The sequence below is a fragment of the Agelaius tricolor genome, unplaced genomic scaffold (assembly GCF_023055355.1).
Source record: "Agelaius tricolor isolate 1412-34295 unplaced genomic scaffold, bAgeTri1.0.p SCAF_12, whole genome shotgun sequence".
Taxonomy (NCBI): Eukaryota; Metazoa; Chordata; class Aves; order Passeriformes; family Icteridae; genus Agelaius; species Agelaius tricolor.
In genome coordinates this window covers 18416153-18437132 of record NW_027269272.1, presented here as the reverse complement: position 1 = coordinate 18437132, position 20980 = coordinate 18416153, and the positions used below count along the sequence as shown (strand labels likewise).

General features: G+C 43.3%; 2 protein-coding genes across 8 annotated transcripts in view; one reads left to right on the top strand and one right to left on the bottom strand.

Annotated features, from left to right (window-relative positions):
* MCF2L2 (MCF.2 cell line derived transforming sequence-like 2) overlaps positions 1 to 20980 on the bottom strand; it is a 152414-nt gene that overhangs the window by 57137 nt on the left and 74297 nt on the right. The gene's annotated exons all lie outside the window — the stretch shown is intronic.
* Positions 577 to 20646, top strand: B3GNT5 (UDP-GlcNAc:betaGal beta-1,3-N-acetylglucosaminyltransferase 5). Of its 2 annotated transcripts, none has more exons than XM_071437966.1 (2): positions 577 to 752; positions 16256 to 20646. In XM_071437966.1, the coding sequence occupies exon 2, from the start codon at positions 16596 to 16598 to the stop codon at positions 17730 to 17732; it is 1137 nt and encodes a 378-aa protein (XP_071294067.1). In that variant the 5' UTR covers positions 577 to 752; positions 16256 to 16595; the 3' UTR covers positions 17733 to 20646. The 2 variants fall into 2 exon arrangements, with proteins under 2 accessions (XP_071294067.1, XP_071294068.1); XM_071437967.1 differs by lacking the exon at positions 577 to 752 and adding an exon at positions 2033 to 2100.

The following is a 20980-nucleotide window of genomic DNA, read 5'->3' as shown; positions in this document are numbered from 1 at the left end:
TTGTAGTGGCTTTTCAAGTGAATTTGAATGCCATTTTTAACCCAGTTTTTCTCTTTACAAAAGTTTGGCAAAAGTGTATTCAATGAAGGCACGTTCATAGCACTTTCTTAGGTTTGTTTTTTAAATACTTCTGTCCCAGTCCTACTGTCCATGGAGACTGACTCACTATTAGTGTTCTTCAATGAATCAGGCATTCCCCTCAGGCTGGTGTAAGGAAGTCACCAAGATTTGTAGGGAAGGTAGAAGAGAAAAAGAAACCCTAAATCTTGCTCTTTTTCACTCCTCTGAAGATTCCCAACAGCAAAGTGAGACAAGCAAGTTTCACTGTGACCTACAAACTAACTCCGCAGCAATAAGATGTTATTTGGCACCTGGGAGATTTAGAAGAGCAATTAGCTAAACTTTTATGGCGTCCCCTAAGAAATTTTTAAGATATAAGTGCTTTTGAACTTTTAGCACATCACTTTTCTCACTGTGAGTGTCAGCGCATGACAGACAGAGTTTTCCCAGGTGGCACACTGCGGTGTCAGCGTGCCCGGGGAGCAGCGCCGCGGGCGGGCCGGGTGTTTGCGAGCAGCGGGACAGCCGCCGAGCCGAGCCGGGAGCCCGGGCCGGGCGCGGGGAGCGCAGGGGGCGGAGCCGGTGGCTCCCGGGCCCCGGAGCCCATCTGCTGCCGGGGAGCGCCGTGGCCCGGCCCGTCCCTGCTGCCCGAGGAAGCCAGCGGAGGAGAAAGCGGCTCTGCGGCCCCTTCGGTAGGTGAGGTGCGGGGGTCTCTGCTGGGTGTCGTCCCGCTGCCCCTCGCGCTTTCTGAACTAAGAGCAGCCGGGTTCTTGGTGCGTCTGATGGCTAAAGCGAGTGCCGGGTAATTAAAAGTAGCGAAAATATTCCGAATTTCTAAATGCTATTTTTTCTCTTCTCTGCCTGGCTTCAGGGATTGTAAGAGCTGATCTGTTCAGGGGAGGAGAGTGTCTCACTTCTCCGCGTTTCAGGAATTGCGGTTCCCTGCTTTGGACAAACGAGTTTTCCAACTGCTTTGTTTCCAGGGTTTCGGTGCAGACCGCATCCATTATCGCCGTAGGCGCTTGCCCCTCTCCCGTCCTAAAGAGGGGTCTTGTTGAGGTTTGGGCTTTCAAATTCCTGTGATAAACGAGACCCAAACTTCAGTGTAGTTTTGATGTCTGTTCTGCGTAAATTTTAGCAGATTCCCCCCAAACCTCTGATTGTCTGGCAGTCGATTGTGTTTAAAAAAAAAAAAAAAAAAAAGGGCAGAAAATTTTCAGGCTTTTTGTGGTCCTTTCAGGGTCTTTCTCATACCCTGAGCCTTGGAGGGAAAACTCGCGGCCGCTCGAGCATTGCGGTGAAACAACCCATTCAAAGGCGCGCCGTTTCCTCCCGCCCCTTGTTCCAGCAGCCCCTCCCGGCTTCCTATTCCTCCAAACTATTTTTTTTTCTGCAGGAAAAGTATGGGTATTTTTTTTTCTTCCTTCACTGTTCCCACACAAGAAACTCGCAGATCCAGCCGGGAGTTTCTCCGCGCAGCCCTGCGTTGCAACACGGGGACGCGCCCCCGAGAGCGCCGGGGCTGCCGCCCGCCTGCTGAGCGCGGAACGTGGGCACGGAGCTGCCTCCGCCCCGAGCAGTGTTTGGGCACCCCGTAGGAAAAATCGGCAGGAGAAATCACATTAGGGAAAAGAAGGAGAGTGAATGATTTCAAAAAGGGCGTTGACGCGAAGCAAAGCTTGAAAAAAAAAAAAAAAAAAAGTATCTTTTTTTTTGTCTTTGCTCTTGGCCAGGCTGCGGAGTTCCGGAGGGGGCAGGCTGGCGGCGGGGGGTGTGCGGGGACGTGTCCGCCGGCTCCCGCCTTTGTTCCCCCGAAGGGGCGCCCGCAGCCGCATGGCTGGAAGCTGCTCCCTGCCTGCCGCCCCTCCCAGGCCGCTCCCGGGCTCCGCGGGTGCTCCGGGGGACGGGGATGGGGGAAGGCGCGGTGGGGAGGATCTCCATCGCTGAGCTGGGGGCTACGGGGCTGCCGGGAGACGGCAACAGCCAGCGGGGGAAAGCCCGTGGGGACAGCGGGGTGTCCTCCAGCCCGCGACTTTCCCGGTATGTTCCGTTCTCCTGGGTTCCGAAGGTTTCGGGAGAGCTGGGGGATGCCCTCGTTGCCGCGCCGGGAGGCGAGCGCGGGGCAGAGCCGCGGGTTCGGCCGGGCTGGGGGCGGCGGGACCCCAGGAAAGGGAGAACCGCAGGGCCTCATCCGCGCTGCAGGGAGCACACAAAACACCTGAGCTCTTGGCGGGACAGTAGCTTCGTTAACTGCTTTTGCGTGAGAACTTGGAAGTACCTGAGATGGGAGATGTCGGTGTGATCAACTACATGGAGTGCAAGACAATGATAAGAAGCCCTGTAACTATCTTGACTCGGCAAGGCAGCGCAGAACTCGGTACGTGCTGCAGCATCCTCAGCTCCCAACTACCCAGGCGCATGCCTGAGGATCTCTTAGCAGCAGTGTTGAAACCACCAGTGCAGCTGTTGAAACCTGGTTTGTATGATGCTGTCTTGTTCTCACTTCTCCTCGTTACTTGCATTTCTTCTAGCAGTTGGAAAGGCAAAGGGTCTAGAAAATGAACGGATTATTTTTTGAAAGGAAAAATAGCTGCAAACTAAGGGGTTTTTGTTGAATAGGGCAGGAGACAGCCACTGTTGATAACAGCTATGGAATATTCTAGCAGTATTCCAGAAGTGTGGACTGTCACGTAGAGCTGTGTGTTGCTCTGGTATTATGGAAGTTACTGGTTGTTTTTCCCAGAACTAGTTTCATAGAAGTCCATCATTTATTATATACAGAAATGTAGTATTGCAGTAAAAATGTGGGCTTTTTTTGCAGGCAAGGGGTTTGGAGTTTGTTTGCTTGTTTTTCTGCTTAGAAATTCTGATTACTCGTTGTCTTCCACTGAGTGAAACAAAACTGTATCACTTTCTGCTTGCTCTGAGATCCCAAATTATTGAGAAACAAACTGGTTGCTCCTGCTGCCCAAAGCAACAGTTGGGACAATCTCTCTGACATCTGGCCAAACTGGAGGAGTGAGTACTGATGCTTGGAATGGTAATTCACCTACAGATTAGAGAGAAGCATGTGGAAAACCCTGCAAGTCATGGCTTATCATTGGAAATGCCAGTGGCTGATGTGTTTGGTGTCACTCTGCACCTACAGTGTTACAGCATCCAGGACGTACTGAGTGTTGCCTCTGCCATGGTTTTATCCCTCTATGCCTGAGTAGTTGTCCAGGTAATCCTCTACCTTGAAGATGTTGATTACTAGAAGTACAGAAGTACTGAGGGGGTTTTGTTGTTGGGAAATCTCCCTGTGGCATTGCTGTTACTGCAGTGGGTCTGGCTGGGACTTGGGACTGGCAGAAAGAGGTGGAGGGAACCAGAACATGATGGATGAGCACTGCACTACTGTGATGGATGAGCATTGCAGTACCAGCTCTTCCTTCCACATGGCACTTGCAGAGTTTAGTCAGATACCTTCCTTAGCTTCCTAGGATGTGCACATCTCAAGCAGACCTCAGTAATAACTAATCTTTAAATTCCTGTGGAAAGCAGCATGGCCTACCTCTGTCAGATTGGTCAGAAGTGAAAGCAGGATTTTTCTCTGGTAAAGGAGACATATATTTGGATTCTTTGCATAATTTGGGAGATTGTGGTCCAGATCCTGAACTGAGATCTGTGAATTCCTGAGTCTTCAGACACTGAAATAACAGTAATGAATACTAGAGGTTCCAGTCTATCATAGGTTTTCCATGTAGGACATTTGTCCCTGGCAGCAAAGGGGAGAATGCTGTGGAAGGATCTTTGAAAGATGACACTTGACTTAAATTTTATAGTCAATAGGGAAACCACCACCATGCATGGAAGTAGGATGATGACATGCCTTGATTTGGGAGTTGCAATGTTTTAGAATGAACCTGTCCCATCCTGAAGTTTACTTGTTGCTTGGCTGGCTGTGTAGCCTGATCTTCAACTCAGAATTGTGGCTTGGACATGCTGTGGCTGCTACATGCCCAAATAACTCAGAAAATCTAACAGATCCCAAGGATGCTTAAACAACCTGCAAACAGATGACCTCAGAAGAAGGGAATGTTGTTGAAAGCAAAAGCAACTTAGTTGGCAGGGCTGTAAAAGTGGGACATACATGTACACACTGCAAGGCTGTAGGATTTCCTGCCTTGGCTTTCTGCAAAGCAGTTTCATAAGGTCAAGGTTGACTGTCTGGTACCAACTCCAGATTTCTGAATGTAGTTTAAAGCTTGAATAAAAAATGGTCCCTCAGAACTCCCAGGAATGTTGCCATGCTCTGAAGGTTCATGATCACCTTTCAGGTGCAGCAGCTCAACCTCACCAACTCCAGTGAGGCAGGAAGTTGGGAATAAAGAACATCTTTTGTCAACGAGCATATGGTTGGAGGTGCTTTGGGACATGGCAGCAAAGGAAGGGATTTATTTGGTCCTATGCATTTAGAGCTAAGGAAAGTTTCTTCAAACTGAACATGCTGTTGGTCTGCTAAGACTGCTCACATTTCTTCTCCCATTATATCCTGCGTCATTTGTTTCTTCCAGTCTCATCTCCACTAAGACCTGAGGAGGCTTGTCAGACAGAACAGACCTTTTGTCTTAGGGCAGAAAACTTAGTTTTTCTTGTACTTTAAACTGCTACTCATCAGTAGCAGTTCACGAACAGGGCTGCAGCCCTGTGCCCTCAGCCCTCGATTAGCTTTGTTTTTGTAAGGAATATGAAACAGACAAAGGAAGGATGAACTTTCTGCTACTTGACTTAGTTAACTAAAGGATGCTTAGTCTTTAACATTGCACTGTGCACCAGACTGTGCAATCCATGTGTTTTACTGTTAAAACCACACAAAGCACTTTCACACAAAGTGCTTTCTCCCTTGTAACTTTCCTGACTTTTCAGTAACATATTTAGTCACTACATTTTTAGTAGGAAGGCTTCTAGTAGGTAACAAGCGCAGCAAAGGTACCATACCTATGACTAATTGTTTGCTGAGGTTCCAGCTGCTTTGTCAGCTAGCCCTGAGTAAAGTCCTGTGGTAATTACAAATACTGGCTTTCTAGTGCATTGTTCTCCAAGTTCAACTGTCTAGAACGATCAGGCTTCTTTAGCGACATCTTTGCTTTTTGTTCTTAAGTCATCCCTGCCTTGCAAGCCTCTGCTCCATCTGTGTAGCTTCCTTCTGCAGTCCACAGACTGGTGTTTTGTGGATCTCTCTCACTGAATTGCATTTGTAGTTTCTACTTAACTCCGTTCCACTAAACTGTCCTCACAGCAGCTCCTAATCAGGTGCTGTGTGTATACAGGTGCTGTAGGTAGTTTGTTACATTCTTGGCCTTATATTAATCTTGCAAAGAAGTGTATATGTGTATATACACACATATGTACAACAGACATGTATTTTTATATATGTAAAAATATTATTTTACTGGCTCTTGATGTTATTGACTAATGTCATCTATTATCCCTTTCTCCTAAGCTGAAACAAGCACTTCTGCTTAAATGCAAATGCACTAGTTCCTTCATTTAATTTACAAAGACTGTTACCTCGGAGAAATCTCACTCCTTATTAAACACATTGGGAGTGTTTAGCAGCTCCTTTGTTTGACTTTTCTTATCTGATTTGCATCTTGAGGAACTCTTTGGTTAGCCCTCCGTTTTGTGGCTTGTTGTGGCTGCTTGTTAGCAGCTGTCAGGGAGGGCACTTGAGCCATGATGAGCTGGAACTGCAGGATGCTGTTCCTCGGCAGCTGCAGCTCTGTGTTCCTCCTAAGTGCATGGGGTGGGCAAGGATGGGTGCTTTGCTTTGCTTTGCTTTGCTTTTCTGCCATGAGCCTGTGCTCGTCCCCCTCCCCATATTTAATAACAACTAAGAGCAGGCAAGTATCTCCTGTTCAATCCCTGCCCTTGTTGCATTGCAGAAGAGGCTGTATAAAAGCCAAAATTCTCCTTAGTTCCCACAGAAGTAGGAGAGGACTAATGGAATTCATCCCACCCTGTTTGCAGACAGGCTTAAACAAAGCCTTGCACCGCTATTATCCCAGCCAATCTGCAGCTCCTTTGTATATGCTGATGGTTCTCGATCCACATTATCCTAAAATCTGAAATGCTTACGTCTTTCTGGCTGGCTTGAGGCAATCATGGACACCCCGAATATGCATGTAGAAGCCTTCAATACTGAATCTGTTTTTAAATTTTCAAAGAACGATCACTTCGTTATGTGAAATATTTGACTGTCTTGAAAACTTTAAAATGTGCAAACCACATAAGAACCTTGAAACTTATGTAATCATACAAAAAATTGAAATGAAACATTTCACTACTGAACTGATGGAAAAGGATAGCTGGATAGGTGAATCCAGATGTCATAGAAGTGTTAAATCAGTGGTGAAGCGTTATCCTCTCTGGTCTTTTTTGGTGGCCAGCTCCTCAAGTACACTTATAATAGCAAAACTTTGTTTATATAACCTTCTCCCCTAACTGACAGCCCCTTCCCAAGAAGTGCGATTTTTTAATACAAATAGAAATTAGAGAACATGAACCTTACAGGTTTGGATAGTGCTTGTTTGTTTAGGAGTTTGGTTACTCAAACTATCTCCCGTGCCTCTTTCTTCAGTTTCAATGTTACAACTATTTCGGGCTATTCTTTGGTCTGTGAAAACTGTGAATGCATTCAGAATTGAAGGCTGAGAAAGTTGGAGAAATGGACAGTCTGATGTGTTCCTATTTCTAGATAGAGATTTGCGTCGAGTTAGAGTTACTCTTTAGTTGAATTTAAGGTGCTGTTTATGTAACTTTAATTTTAAAGTAGTTAAAAATGTAAGTTCTTTAACTTCTGCTAGTATATATTGAATGACTGGTACTTCATGCTTTTATAGAAAATGTGTGTGTGTGTGTGTGTGTGTGTGTGTGTGTGTGTGTATAGTATATATAAACTTCACATTTACACAGCATCTGCAGAGTTGTATCAAATTACTGCGGAGCTACCCCAAATGGTAATTCATCTCTCAAGAAAATAACTGCAGTACAAATGCTAAACAAGAAATGAATGTGTGATCGGACAGGCTGATTGCTTGATTCAAATAGATGCATTTCCTATGAATGAAAGAAGACAACTCACTAGATGGGATTATGCAAGAAGCAGACAGGGTCATTAACAACCTTCCTCTTCCCTCAGCCTCAAGCAGAATACAGCATTTCTCTCTTTCTGCCCTAAGTGCTGGTGGTAGCTATGCACAGCAGTGAATGGGAGGGGGTGAGGATGAACAAGAGCAGGCTCTGTTCAGAGCCAAAGAACAGTGGGCAATGACTGTCTCTTCTTAAGTGCATGTAGGTCTGTGGGTGTACAGAAAGATGGAGTGGCTTGGGCAATATTTGCTCTTGGTGATCTCAAGGGGAGGCCTCTGAAGTGTTGTGGTAGTGGCAGCTCTACTGCATTCATGGGAGGGAATGAGCCATTAGGGGTCATCTTAAAGAGGTTCTTTTCCTCATTATCATTAATCAGAAAGTTCATTTTTTATAATTAATTTTATATGCACGTGCATCCTTAGGTGTTGATCCTTGTGCTTGCTGGGTGTGTGCATGTGGTGGGGAAAACATGGCCTTGAAACTGCAGACCTGGATACCTCCCTGACAACCAGCTATGTTCCTGGTTGATGGAAGAGTTTTTAGTTGGTTCTACTGAAAGGATCTTAGGATGGGAATGAGCACTAGTGTTCTGCAACCCAGCTTCCTCAAATTCTTGTGGAAGTGCTTTGCAGGTTACAAGCAAACCTGAAGATTTGCCTCCCTGGGCTCTACTTGTAGGTTTGGGAAAAGATTTGAAGCAGAAGAGTGATGCAGGACTCATGCTCAGTTGTCTATAGAGCATAAATGGTGCCTGGATGGTAAATCAGCAAGAGACTTGGCTGAGTTGAATGAGCCATGCTTAAGAGAGCAGCTGGGATGATTTGGGAAGTCTTGATGGGATGACACTGTGCTATGTGGACTCAAGAGTTCACCTCTGGTCTGTGCTAACTTCAGTGCAGAACAGGGAGAGTTAATCTAAAGAGCACTAAGAAAACCCACCAGCTCCCACACCCTTCAAGTTAACCAGCATATTTGACATTTTTAATTCCAACATGTTTTATCATCACTGGTCTAACTAAAGGAGAAAAACACAATAATTTGGCACAAAACACTCTGTATCCTAATCTAAAACTGAACTTAAAAATTCTAATTTGTCTGTCTTCCTGCCTCAATGCCTACATTGTAGTGGCCCATGCAACATCCAAGCTCTTGCTGCAGTGTGGGACATCCATTTGGAGTTTGATGCTGAATTAGGTTAATAGGCTACAGTATTGTCTGAGGAAGAGGGATAGACTGGGAAGCAGATCTTAAAACCTAGAAATGGCCATGGTACAATGGTGTTAGCCTTTGGTTTAAACAAGCCCTTCACACACTTTCTGAGTCACTGCATTATTTTTAAGTATTCTTACTGGGCAAAAGAAAGGTTTCTGAGAGGCCCCTAGAAAGGCAGCTTGAACTAGTCTTACAGTTAGTTGTGTCAGTCTGAAACTTGACTTCCTCTTTTAGTTTCATGGCTAGCATGGAAAAAGTCTGCTTCAGATAGATGTTCAGCTTGATCTTCTGTTCCTGCAGACTGGAACAGAAATCACCTTGGGTTTGTAGGGAAAATAGGCAGGAAATAACATCTCTAAACCAAGTTGCAAATAAATATTTGAATGGGCTTACTTAAAACAGGCACCTGAAAAAAATTATTGATTAGGTGGGGTCCTGATGTTGTAGCTCTTCAACTGGAACATGCTATGAAACAGGGACATTCAGTATTAATGCCTAACTAGGGAATTTTTAATTTACTATCTTCCAGTGTTGAGTTTATACTGGACCCTTAACTGCTTGATATTTCACAATTGCTTTCTCCAGTATGGCGAAAATCGTTTTCTTCAATGTTCAGCTCAAAGCGTGCCATGTTTAATGGGATGTCCTTGCAAGATTGTCTGCAATCCACTTTTGTAAGCAGGTGGATACACTAATGTGGGACAGAAAGTAGTGGTGAGCCCTTTGTAATGCCTCTTGTGGTCCTTGCTCACTTTTGCAGGCAAGCTGTGTTTATAATATCCTGGGAGTAAGTGATATTATAATCACTAGAAAATTCATTGCACCACTTGCACAGATAAGACTCCAAATATGAACAGAAATGATCTACTGTAAGATGGAGAGGGAGGTGACTCTCCAGAGGCTATAGTAATGGGGTAACATTAACAGCTGCAGTTAGCGTGCTCTACCCCTTTGCTACCTCTTTCTCTTGGTGCATGGGAGTAGAAAGGAATGTGTGCCAGAGTCATGTCTTTAAATGCTGGCACTGTGAAAGTGAACTTACATAAATTCAGACTGCTGCTTAGTGCATCATTAGAGCTCACTGCTGCCAAAACAGATGTGGTAGGTTGTAAAATAGGTGCCACTACACCCTTTGTAGCTGAGTCTCAAGAGTTCTGACTTGTCTGTGTGGAAGTTGAGTGCTTAACTTAGTCCCTCCTCTCAGAACTGAGGACATGTGGCCTCAGTCATGTCACTGACAGAGAGAAACTTCAGAATATTATCCTTACTGTCAGTGAAAGAACAGGCTCTTTTTACCTCATCTGCTGCATGTCAAACAAAAAAATTCATGTTGGTGCTTGTGCATTTTATGCAAAATCCCTTGAACTAAATGACTCATGTTTTGGAGACTCATTCTGGAAAATGCTGTCCTTCTTTCTAGCTTGTATGGGGAAGAGTCTGCAGTGGATATGGGAGGTTAAAACAACTGAGAACTGCAGGCTAATGTAGACTGATGCTTGAAAGATGTGGTCCTGCTCCTCTCCTGCCATCTCCGTAGTGGCTGTTTTGGACAACTGCTCTTGATAAAGGCCATTTAAGAAGGCAAATCTGTCATTTCTGGCAGATGTCTCCATTTACATTGGCTTGTAGCAGCTGGGAAGTTTCAATTCATTTTAGGGGAAATCATTTCTCTTTTTCCACCCAATAGTGGAAAGTTAGAAGAAATAATTCTCTTTTTTTTCCACCCAATAGTTACAGTAAGTGCAAAACCTCTGTAGAAACTAAACCTCTATTGGCAATTAGCTGCTTCCTGGCAGTGCTAAGCATTTACAACCTGTTTCTGCTTCCAGCCCTGAAGGAATTGAACTGCTTTACTCAACTGCCATCTAAAGCTTTGCCATCCTTTTAATTTCTCTGCCAGCATTGCTCAGCCATTGCAAGTTTTAGCCATCAGTGAGAATCAGCAATTTGGCACAGCTTCAAAAGGCTCATTTTTCTAGGTGGTGTTATAGTTATTCTGATACAGAACTTCCCTGGACAAAGTGCTGTGCTTCAATGCCCATTGTTTTTAAAAAGGGGATTCCTCTTGACCGAGCAATTTCAGGATCATTTAAGGAGTTTGTGTTTTGGAAAGTGTTGGATGTTTACCTTCATGGAAAGTCAGGTATCTGTTCAACCTGAGAAGTCCTCAACACATACACAAGGAGCATGTAAGAATACTGCTGTACCATCCCAGGAAACTGTACCCTGAGTAGGAGCTGCAGGCACACTCAAGAGCTTGCAGGTGAAGCCTGCATTGGAAGTCGCAGAAGATGGGTTATATGTTCTTGAAACAAAATTTGCAAAGCTACCGTCAGTCATTTCTGCATTATGTTCCTTATTGATGCAACATCTGTGACCTGATCCTAAACTTTTCATAGATCTTTGGAGCACAGGACTGTTTTTTTTGATGTTAATTCCATTGCCATTGTGACCATGTTTTCCTAAATACTTGCCTGAATTGGCTTCCATTTCTCAACAGTTTGAACAGAACAAGGTGTAACAGGGGAAGTCTTTACATTTTTGAAATTATTTTCTTTGCAGGCTGTTTGTGACTTTTCATCTTGGTGCTTGCAAACTATGTAGGAAGGCAGCCTCAGCTAAGCAACTTACTGCATTTTTTTTCCTAATGTGACCATCTGTCACTATGCCAGGAAGTCACAGAAGTGCCAGGAACTGTTCTTCATTTTGTGGCACAGCTCACATAAAAGAAGAACCTGAAGATTAATATATAAATGCTTAATATATAAGAAGTTTTAAAAAAATGGGAAATGAAGAAGGAGGACATAGGCTTGGGAAGAGATGACAGATAACATGACTTGTGAAGACATGTCAGCAACAGAAAAACCATCAGAGGAATCTGGGTTAATAATCTTGTAGCTAAAGCTGTAGGCAGCAAAGTCCATTCAGGCTTTGCCCCCATTTACTTAGACACATACTTTCGTCATCTTCAATTACTCAATCATCATGAAAAATCTTGATAAACTTGTGTTTGATGGCTTATTTGATGAGTGAACTTGACTAGATTTCCTTTGGACTTTGGGTATAAACAGTACATAATACTAGAGATGGGAGAGTTCAATTTCACAGGAATTATAACTATTTAAATTGCTTCAAACACAGAAAAAAAGGTTTTGAATTCTACTTCACAAATAAAACTCTGAAACATAACATAGCCCCTTTCTAAACAGATTTTGAAAGCTTCAAGAAAATCCAACCCACTCTTTTCAGGATTACATCCTTACACTAGGCTTGACACATCTCTCTGAATTTAAAGCCAGGCAGTGATAATCTTGGCCCATGCAGCTTTAACTGCAACGTATCTGCCTCTGTCACCTCTGTGGCTGGGCACATTCCTTTAGTGCCATAGAAGTGGTGTTGCAGCTTAGAGGACATCTCATGTCACATCTGACATCAGGATGGAGCAAGCAGGATGGAGTGCAGCTGAAACAGGAGCTGAAACACATCTCTACAATGTGCCTTCTAACCTGGGCATCCAGTGTCAAACAAGCTGATAGGGAGTAGCTCGTGTGACAGAACTATCCTGACCTTAAAGCAAAAACATGTCCTAGGGCTTCAAAGTTTCTGTGGTACCAGAGCCTGGCAGTAGCCTTAGAATTGCAAAGTATGAAAGCATTAGACACAATGTTACATCTGGTTCTACAAAAGAAAACCCTGGAGTCCTATTGTGCACTTAGGTTAGGCACAGCCTGACCTCAATTAGCCATTTTCTGATATTTCCTTCAGGGATTCAGCAGGTTGCTTTCGGGAGATAAGAGGATGGGAGGAGCTGAATTTGGATTATTGAGCAACTATATAAATTCCAGAGCTGTTGCAAGCTGTGGAAAGTTGGTGTGGTAAGAATGAGAGGGCAGAGTGACTGTGAGGCTGTCCCCAAAAGCCAAGGACAAAACACGGACATAAAAAGCAGCAGCTTTTCAGATTAATTCTGTTTGGAACTAGGGAACGTTAGAGGCCTTCAGTCTTTCTGGTAATCTTCTGAACTTTACCCAGAGTTGCTGATATGAAAGGGCCAGCTGCTACAAGTTGATTGTAAAAAGTGGCTCTAGTTAAGATAGTGTTTCCTGGTATATCCTGATAAAGCTACTTGTGACCTGAACTAATCTACTGTCCTAGGTGGGAAGAGTGAAAAATAACTACATATTATGATCTTTGTCCTAAAATATATGTCATGCCAGGATGTGGTGTATTGAAGCCCAGCTTGTGTATGGTACCGCATGACAAAATTTGTAGCTGAGAGTTTTGAGATGGTCTCTCTGGGCAGTCTTAGTTGGTCTCTTAGGTTTACGTTTTTATTAGGGTGGTGTTAGTTGGAAAAAAATCTGCATGTTGGATGTCTTTTGTGTAATTGTTGTGTCCTCGTTCTTCTTGTGAGGGTCTGTGCCTCTGGTGTCTCATGTCTAGGGTGTCTTTATTTCTCTTTAGGATGTGTTTTGTCTGTCTCTCCTTAGCTGACTTTCCAAAACTGTTCTACTTCTATCCTGAAATAAATTTCATACTGACTTTTTTCAAAAGTCAAAGTAGGTCCCTAAGGATTTGCTTTTCCATAGTGGTCACTCTACAAACCATTGAGTTTGCAAGTCAAACTATGCCAGCTCCTCTTTCACCCTAGAATATATTCCAGATGCAAAACACAGAACTCTAACAGTTGCTACAATGAGTCATGCTTGTGGAAGTATTGAAAGGTTAAATAACAAACTCTTTTAGCAAAGACAAGATTGCTACAGGATGGCAAAAGCCTGCAGCACTTGCAACTGGGGGAAATACCACAGCCTGTTCTAATCTTAAATCTGCCAGAAAGAAGGGCAGTTACAGGAACTGTGTATGGATCCGTGGTTCTTACAATCTTTCTCCAATGTTAGAGTGGACCTAACAGCTTTCAAGCCACAAGCAAGAAAAAGCACAACAAGAGGAAAAACATAATAATTATGGTCAGAAAAATGACTGTCAAGCACAGTTTTATCTCTGTTCCGTGGTGTTTCCTCTTGCTACACATTGATGAGCTGGATTGCTTTCTTTTCCTGGAATGATGAAATTTGAATAGCAGCAAATAGCACCTGTGGTGTCTCAACCTGTTTTCCGGTTAAGGGAAGGACAACATGACTAAGTCCAAAGGCTGGGTCTTGTAAATGGACTATAAAAATTTCTAACAATCAAAGAGACTCTACCTGTGCATTTGTAACTTCAGTGCACATCTCCATGCTTTTTTGGAGGGAGATGGCAAGTGGGTACAGACCTTCTTAAATTTCATCAGTATTGCTCATCTATAATTGCATTTTAAAGTTTTACCTGAGAGGTATTTTTCTGAGGAGAATTCTGAACAACTTTTGTTTACTAATGGTTCATCTAATTCCACTGAACTAGAACAAGGAAATGACAACCAGACTGTTCCAGCCCTTAGCCAGTTAATTTTATGGCTTTTTTTTTTCCTTATAGGAAAAGTTTAAGTTCTCTTTCCAGCATCTCTGACTTCAGGAAAGGGTGCTAGGGAGCAGAAAACTGAGTCTACGCATGCCCCTTGTCCCCTGCTACCTGCTCCATATTTAAAGCTATTTCCATGATGTGTTTTGTGGTGGATTTTTTGGTGGGTGTGTAGGTTTGGTTTGAGTGTTGTTGGTGGTTTTGGTTTTTGTCTGGAGACTGGTTTTTTCCCTAGTGGGGAATAACTGTCATGTAGGTTAGTTTCACTGCTAGCTTGCAGTGACCATGTCCCTTTTATCTGTGGTGTTGACTGTTGACTCCTTTTACCAGATGACATTGGCAATTGCAGACTGTTTATCTGTGGTGATCAGTGACCATGTCCACTGATCTGTGGTGTTGACTGTTGACTCCTTTTACCAGATGACATTGGCAATTGCAGACTGTTTCCCGAACTTCTTATCCAAGTGTAATCTAAAAAAGTTTTATTTTGGTGATGAGTATCCCTGTGTTTACCAAGGTAAACTTTGCTTCAGGTGGTTAAATAGATTGCTTTGTGCCTCTTTTACCTTCAGTCCTCTGCTTTAAGTTTATCATGGTGGCAGTGAACAACCTGACTACCTGGTAGCTTCAGACCCACTCCGTCAAAAGGAACCACCAAAAGTTGAGATTTCTATAACACTCCAGCTTCTCTGACCCCCTGTGCTTCATCTGAAACAAGAGTAAGCTTTGCAATAGTGTTCTATTGTAAAGTTGCTGAGTTTATAACTCTGAGGTGCATTGTTTAACTTCATGTTTCCAAAATAAAAAGGGTTTAAACTGATACTATAAAAAGCGCTGACTGACTTTTATTCACCAAACTGCCCATACAGCTTTTCTGTTATGCATTACAATCTGCAATCCTCGGGTACACCAATGCATGGTTTCCATTTTGAGCAGCTGGTCCTTTTCTTGGAGCACCACAAAATTGCCCCAGGTATTCTTATCACTGTATACTCTGTTGTGTTCTCATCATGCTATTCTGGTTGCAAGACTTCAGATGGTGAAAAGAGTCTCAAAATATTTGTGTTGCACTTAACTTTTGACTTGAAAGTGATAGCTTGTGTTCTCTTGCTTCTGGGGTTGTTTCCATGCAACAAGTGCTTAGTTTGTGGGATGTCATTCCTTATGGTGCTAGTCCTACACTTCTTGCTTGACAGCTATTTTTGGCTTTTTATGGGATGAACAAGTAGTTGCTACTTCAGGCTGCTCTTGTTTATCATACAGTAGAGACAACTCCGGCTACAAGAACCAAATTTTAATGTGCAGGGCAAGAAGGCTGAACTTGGGCGGCTTTTTGTGCTTTGGATTCTTCACTTAAACCTTTGCCGGTAGCAGAGACAGTAGCGCTGTAAGTGTGAGCAGTGTCGAGAGGTGTACCTGTGGCAGGGGTGCCTAACGGGAGAGCAGTGAGTCTGTGTGTCTGTCCGTGTGTCCCAGTGACTCGAGTGGTCAAAGGTGTGGGAATACATGCAGGGCCTGTGTGTCTACGTGTCAGTCTGTGCGTCCCAGTAACTCGGGTGCCTGAAGCTGCGGGCCAGGCAAAGCCAGTGTGTGTGTGTGTGTCCGTGTGTCAGTCCGTGTGCCCCCCAGCTCGGGTGCCCGAAGGTGCGGGCACACATGCAGAGCCTGTGTGTCTGTGTCTGTGTGTCAGTCCGTGTGTCCCCCTAGCTGGGGTGCCTGGAGCGGCCTGGCGCTAACGGCCGCCGCGGGCTGGCGGCGCCTCGCGCCCCTCAGCCGTTGGGCCCAACGGCCGCTCCCCTCAGGCCAGCGGGGTCGGGCGGAGTGGCGGGGCCGGCCTGGGCCTTCGCGGGCACCGAGGTGCGGGACGGGACCATCGCGGCGCCCCCAGGGCTGATGGGGAAGGAGCGGCGCGGACAAGGGGGCGGCGGGGCGGGGACACGGAGCGCGGCCGGGCGGGATCCCGAGCGCTGGCCCGGCCCTCGCTGGCCGGGAGCAGTCGCAGGCTCCGCCTAGCTCCGGGCTCAGCAGATGCCGGCCCAAAAGACAATTTGTAAACCCGGCCGTTTGTAGCGCGCGGCGCTCTCCGGGCTTAGAAGAATTTTAAGAGATTGTCATCTGCCGGCTAACGATACTGGGGGTTTCTAAGAAAGAGGTTTCTGTGTCAGTCTCATCTCTCACTCACTTGGCCTCCACAAGCTTGCTCCGGGCACTGACCGCCTCTGACTCGCTGCCAGTCGGCTCTTTTTTTGTTATTTTGAGGAGTGGGACAGACGTGTGTATGCGGGTGGTGATGGGCAGTGACTGAGAAGTCAGCTAATTTCCATGACCAAACCTAAAACTAAATGTGTTAATAACAGCTCACTTAAAATTTTTTCCTCTTCCCCTTCAGAATTGGCAGGTGTTCGTCTTCATGAAGGAAAGAAACACTAGAACTTCAGACTAGAGCTGTAGTGTTTGCTTCAAGATGCCCCAAAGAGAAAATACTTATCTGCAAGTCTCTTCTTTCAAAACTCCCTGTGTTCTTTCAATCAAAGAAAAACGTATTTTGAGAAAGATGACTTGTGAAGTCTGTGAACAAAGCTGTCTTCACAAGGATACTGAATGAAAGACATCATGCCTTACAAGGGACACTGGTCTTGAAGGGTGACACTGTGCTCTTAAAGTAAAACACAGGCACTGTAAAAACACTGATCCTGAACAACAATAAGGATTATAAAAACTGCATCAGAATGTTTGTTAGTCCCAGAAGAGTCAGAAAATGCCATTTTTTGCAGCTATGTGCCACTTGCTTCATACTGTGTCTCATGATTTTTTGGGTACCGTTTGATAATCAAATTGTGAGCCATATGAAGTCCTATTCCTACAGATACCTCATAAATAGCTACCATTTTGTGAATGACAGCCTGTCTATCAGCAGGGATAACCTGAACAGGGTATCAAGCTACCAGTACTTGATCAACCACAGAGAGAAATGTCAGCAGCAGGATGTCCTTCTCCTACTGTTTGTGAAGTCTTCTCCTGAAAACCGTTATCGAAGGGATGCAATCAGACAAACTTGGGGAGATGAGAAGTATGTTCGTTCTCAACTTAATGCCAACATTAAAACCCTTTTTGCTTTAGGACGACCAACACACCATCTGCAGAAAACACAGCAGCAAAGAGAACTTGAGCTCGAAGACCAGAAATACCAGGATTTGATTCAGCAAGACTTCTTGGATACTTTTCACAATCTCACTCTTAAATTGCTTTTGCAGTTTAGCTGGGTGAATGCCTACTGTCCTCATGCCAGGTTCATTATGTCTGCAGATGATGACATATTTATCCATATGCCAAATCTCATTGCTTATCTCCAAAGCCTCACACAAATGGGTGCTCAAGATCTCTGGATTGGTCGTGTCCATCGCGGATCCCCTCCCGTAAGAGACAGGAGGAGCAAATACTATGTTCCATATGAAATGTACCAGTGGCCCTCTTACCCTGACTACACAGCAGGAGCTGCATATGTAATATCAAATGATGTAGCAGCTAAAGTCTATGAGGCTTCATTGACTCTGAATACAAGACTTTATATAGATGATGTTTTCATGGGTCTCTGTGCCAATAAAATGGGAATTGTACCACAATATCATGTATTTTTTTCTGGGGAAGGAAAGGCTCCATATCATCCCTGCATTTATAACAAGATGATGACATCTCATGGACACGTAGATGATCTTCGCCAGCTCTGGAAGCAGGCTACAGACCCCAAAGTTAAAAAGATTACTTCAGGGATTTGGGGTAGAATGTACTGCAGACTAGTCAATATTGTGCTTCTCTGTAAACTGTACTATGTGGACACGTATCCTTGTTCAGCTGCATTTTCTTAATACTTGAATATCTGCATTGAAGATCCACTGAGCCAAGACAGAGAAACAACATTTTAGGTGTTTATCCAAAATGTATGTAAACATGGAAAGAGGTAAAATTTACACATGAATACTTGGGGTGGGCAGAGGGAGAGGAAAAAGATGGTCCCAGGGTCCCAGGTTCTGTTCAGAGACTTATTGGAATAACTCTCCTGTTGTATTTGTACTTTTTACATTGTAGCCTGTTCTTTTACACTCTTCAAGCAATACAAGTCTGGATTATAAGTGAACTATAACAGACTTGACTTCTAGACTTTGAAATGCTTGTTGAAAATACCTGTTTCTTTGAACTTGTTAATAAGTCTTGTTGGTTTTTATAAAAGCTATGTGAACTAAGGCATGTGGCAAAAAACTCCCTGTTATATCAGAATGGAGTAAACCTTTCAAAGCATGAGGAAAGTGGAACTTCTGACTTGATGAATGAGACTATCACAGTCGTTTAAGGTAGTGTAAACTCTCTACAAATATTCACCATTTCTCAGTGCTTCATATGAAGTCAGTCTGGATCTGCACAGCTGAGAAATAGTGAGTGCTAGAAGTGAAGACCTGCCATAATTGTTTTCTCAAAGCTGCCTAAATCTTTGAAATAGGGAAACAGTATTTGGATGCCCTCTGACTTGGTGGTTAAATAACAAAGGAACCCCCTTTAGAACCTGAAGCTACAGAAATCAAATACCACTCATGTGACTGGTTGGGCTAATATTTCTCTGTCTTCCAAAGACTGAATCAGCACGTTTAAAAAGTCCAATCTTTAACAAGGAAATAAGTTAAGTTAGTTTTCTTCTAATAATGCTTCTGTTTTCCAGTATTCTAGAGGTGAAAAGCAAGCAAAAGTCCCCGGGAATGTTACTTAGAGCTAGGTAAAGACTTAAAGACTTAAAAAAACCAAAATTTCATGCTTGTACTAACAGAGAGGGAGGATATTTTCTGTACAAACTTTGACTTTGCATTGAAGGGATAGGGAGATGGTGATTCACACAAACTCAGTACACAAATCATAATAACTAAAATATTTCTCCTGAAGTCAAAGTTGTCTTTAAAATTTCAGGGTTGTTGGTGTCCACAAACTCCTGTACCTTAAATATATCTCAATGTTAATATCACTTGCAAAGGAACAAGACGCCTGTGCTTTGTAAGCCAAAACAGAGCTAAGTAATCTGCAAACTGCAGCCCTTATGAGTTGTCCCTGTGGTGCCATACAGATACTGCAGAGACCCAGAGCTGTAGGCTGCCTGCAGTCCTTGCACAGCTCAGTCATGGTGCTTCCACAGACTCTCAGGACAGATATCTTAGTTGCTCATTGCCAAACCTGTGGCAGCTGTACAGGACTGGCTAGTTTGAAGCTGTGAGTAGCAAAGTTGGTGTAACTAACTGCTACTGCTCTTGGAGCCATGCTGCAGGTTTTCTGGTTTGAATGGATAATGGCATCTGTCAGTGCAGACAGAATCCAGGAGGGAGCTTGCTGACTGTTCTCTAAGCTGTTCAGATGGAGGGTAGGTAGTTACTGGAACTAAGTCAAACATGTAACTTTCTATCATTGGTTTTGCAGAAGGAAGATAATAAGATTCCTAACTGGTCCCAAATGTTGGGCATATAAAGAGCTGACAAAGAAATCATTTATCAGTGTCAGAACAACTGACGAGTATAACAGCTATACTTCAGAAGGAACAAATCTCATTTCTTTCTTGCCTAAACAAATGGATAATAGTACTGGGGATGTAGATCTTTTATAACCTGTTGCATACAGAGAAAATAAATACACATATAGAGAAAATATTGTACATTGAAGGAAAGCTGCTTCATCAGATTTCTGACTTCTTGTGAGCCATTTAAATCAACAAAGCTGCACAGAAAAACTGCACTGCTAAAAAGCCACCCTGTTCACTGAAGGGAAAGAGGGTCTTCATATGCAGTAGGCAACCAAAATGTGCTAGTAAGACTATAGTCTTCCAGCATACCTACGTGTTGGGATTTGTTTTCACTCATACATGCAAAAGTAAAGTAATCTGTAAGTAGCTTTAACTAGCTAACATCTAAAATGCTGCTTAAATGTAGTTGCCATTATCTGAAAATCACCATTTTGACCATTGCAATACTTTGTTTTACAGTTGGTTTGAGCTTTGTTTGGATTGTTTCTTAATCTTAAAAGGGCCTTGGTATTTGTAGTATGCATTTTCTTTTGCTGCAGTGAAAAGAAGTTGCTTGTTGAATAAAGAGGAAAGCATGAAGGCACTCCTTTCAAAAAGTAGGAGACATAGAAAACTTCATATTTTCTGGTTCTAAACACAATTGAAGATTTGTACACTTCCATCAGGAATCTTTTTTAACAATAGTCTCAGTGCTCCAATGCAGGGCTGATAGGTTTTACTTCAAATAAAACTGTATCAGCCTGAATGGTCACTCCTCATTAAGAGTTTGACATTGTTGCACAGCATATTTAATGCTATTTTTTTATCTGTTTGTTTGGTTTGCATCAGTTTCCCTTTGATATTACTAATTTTTATACAAAGTATTCAATATTTATTCTTAAACTTTACTCTGTACCACAGAAAGACAGTTGTTTTGTAAAATTTGTTTTGAATAAACAGACTTATTTCTTTTAAAAAAACCTAAGAATACAGAAAAGGTAAATATCTCTTGTTGCTTTCTTTGTAACTGACTGGATCAGTTCTGATACTTTTAAGTGTTGTTCTGAATTCCCTTTTACAAGAGGACTTCAAACTGCCCCTCTTTCCCCACCCCCACCTCCAGTGTGTGCAAAAAGCAAAATTGGTGTTCCCAAGAAAAGAGAGAGCTCACAAATTTGTTTACCAAGCTTCTAGGTCTAAAGTTGCATAAAGTTGCCAGGTATTAGAAGCTGAACCTGTTGTTAATGTTATAATTTCTATGTTCTCTTCAGGCAGCCATTCCCCTGGAGATGTGTATCTGTCTACACAAGATTTCAGATCATACTTTGCACCTTTGGAAAAGTAGCTGATGGTCTTGGGACCAGACATGGTATTTTCATAGGGTATAATTAAATTCAGATAATTATGATTTGTTTGTCTCTCCAATTTGTCTGACTTAGTGTATCAAGTTAGAGTTTTTACAAATGGAGTCATTTGCATCAGGTAACTCCAGTGTATAAGACAAGGGCATAACTAAAGCATGAATTATCTAAATGATAGTGAAGAAGAGAACAAAGGAAATGACGTCAGGATTGTGGCATT

What these genes read in the sequence shown, in the direction of transcription:
- B3GNT5 (XM_071437966.1), top strand. Translation starts at nt 16,596, where the DNA reads ATGTTTGTTAGTCCCAGAAGAGTCAGAAAATGCCATTTTTTGCAGCTA.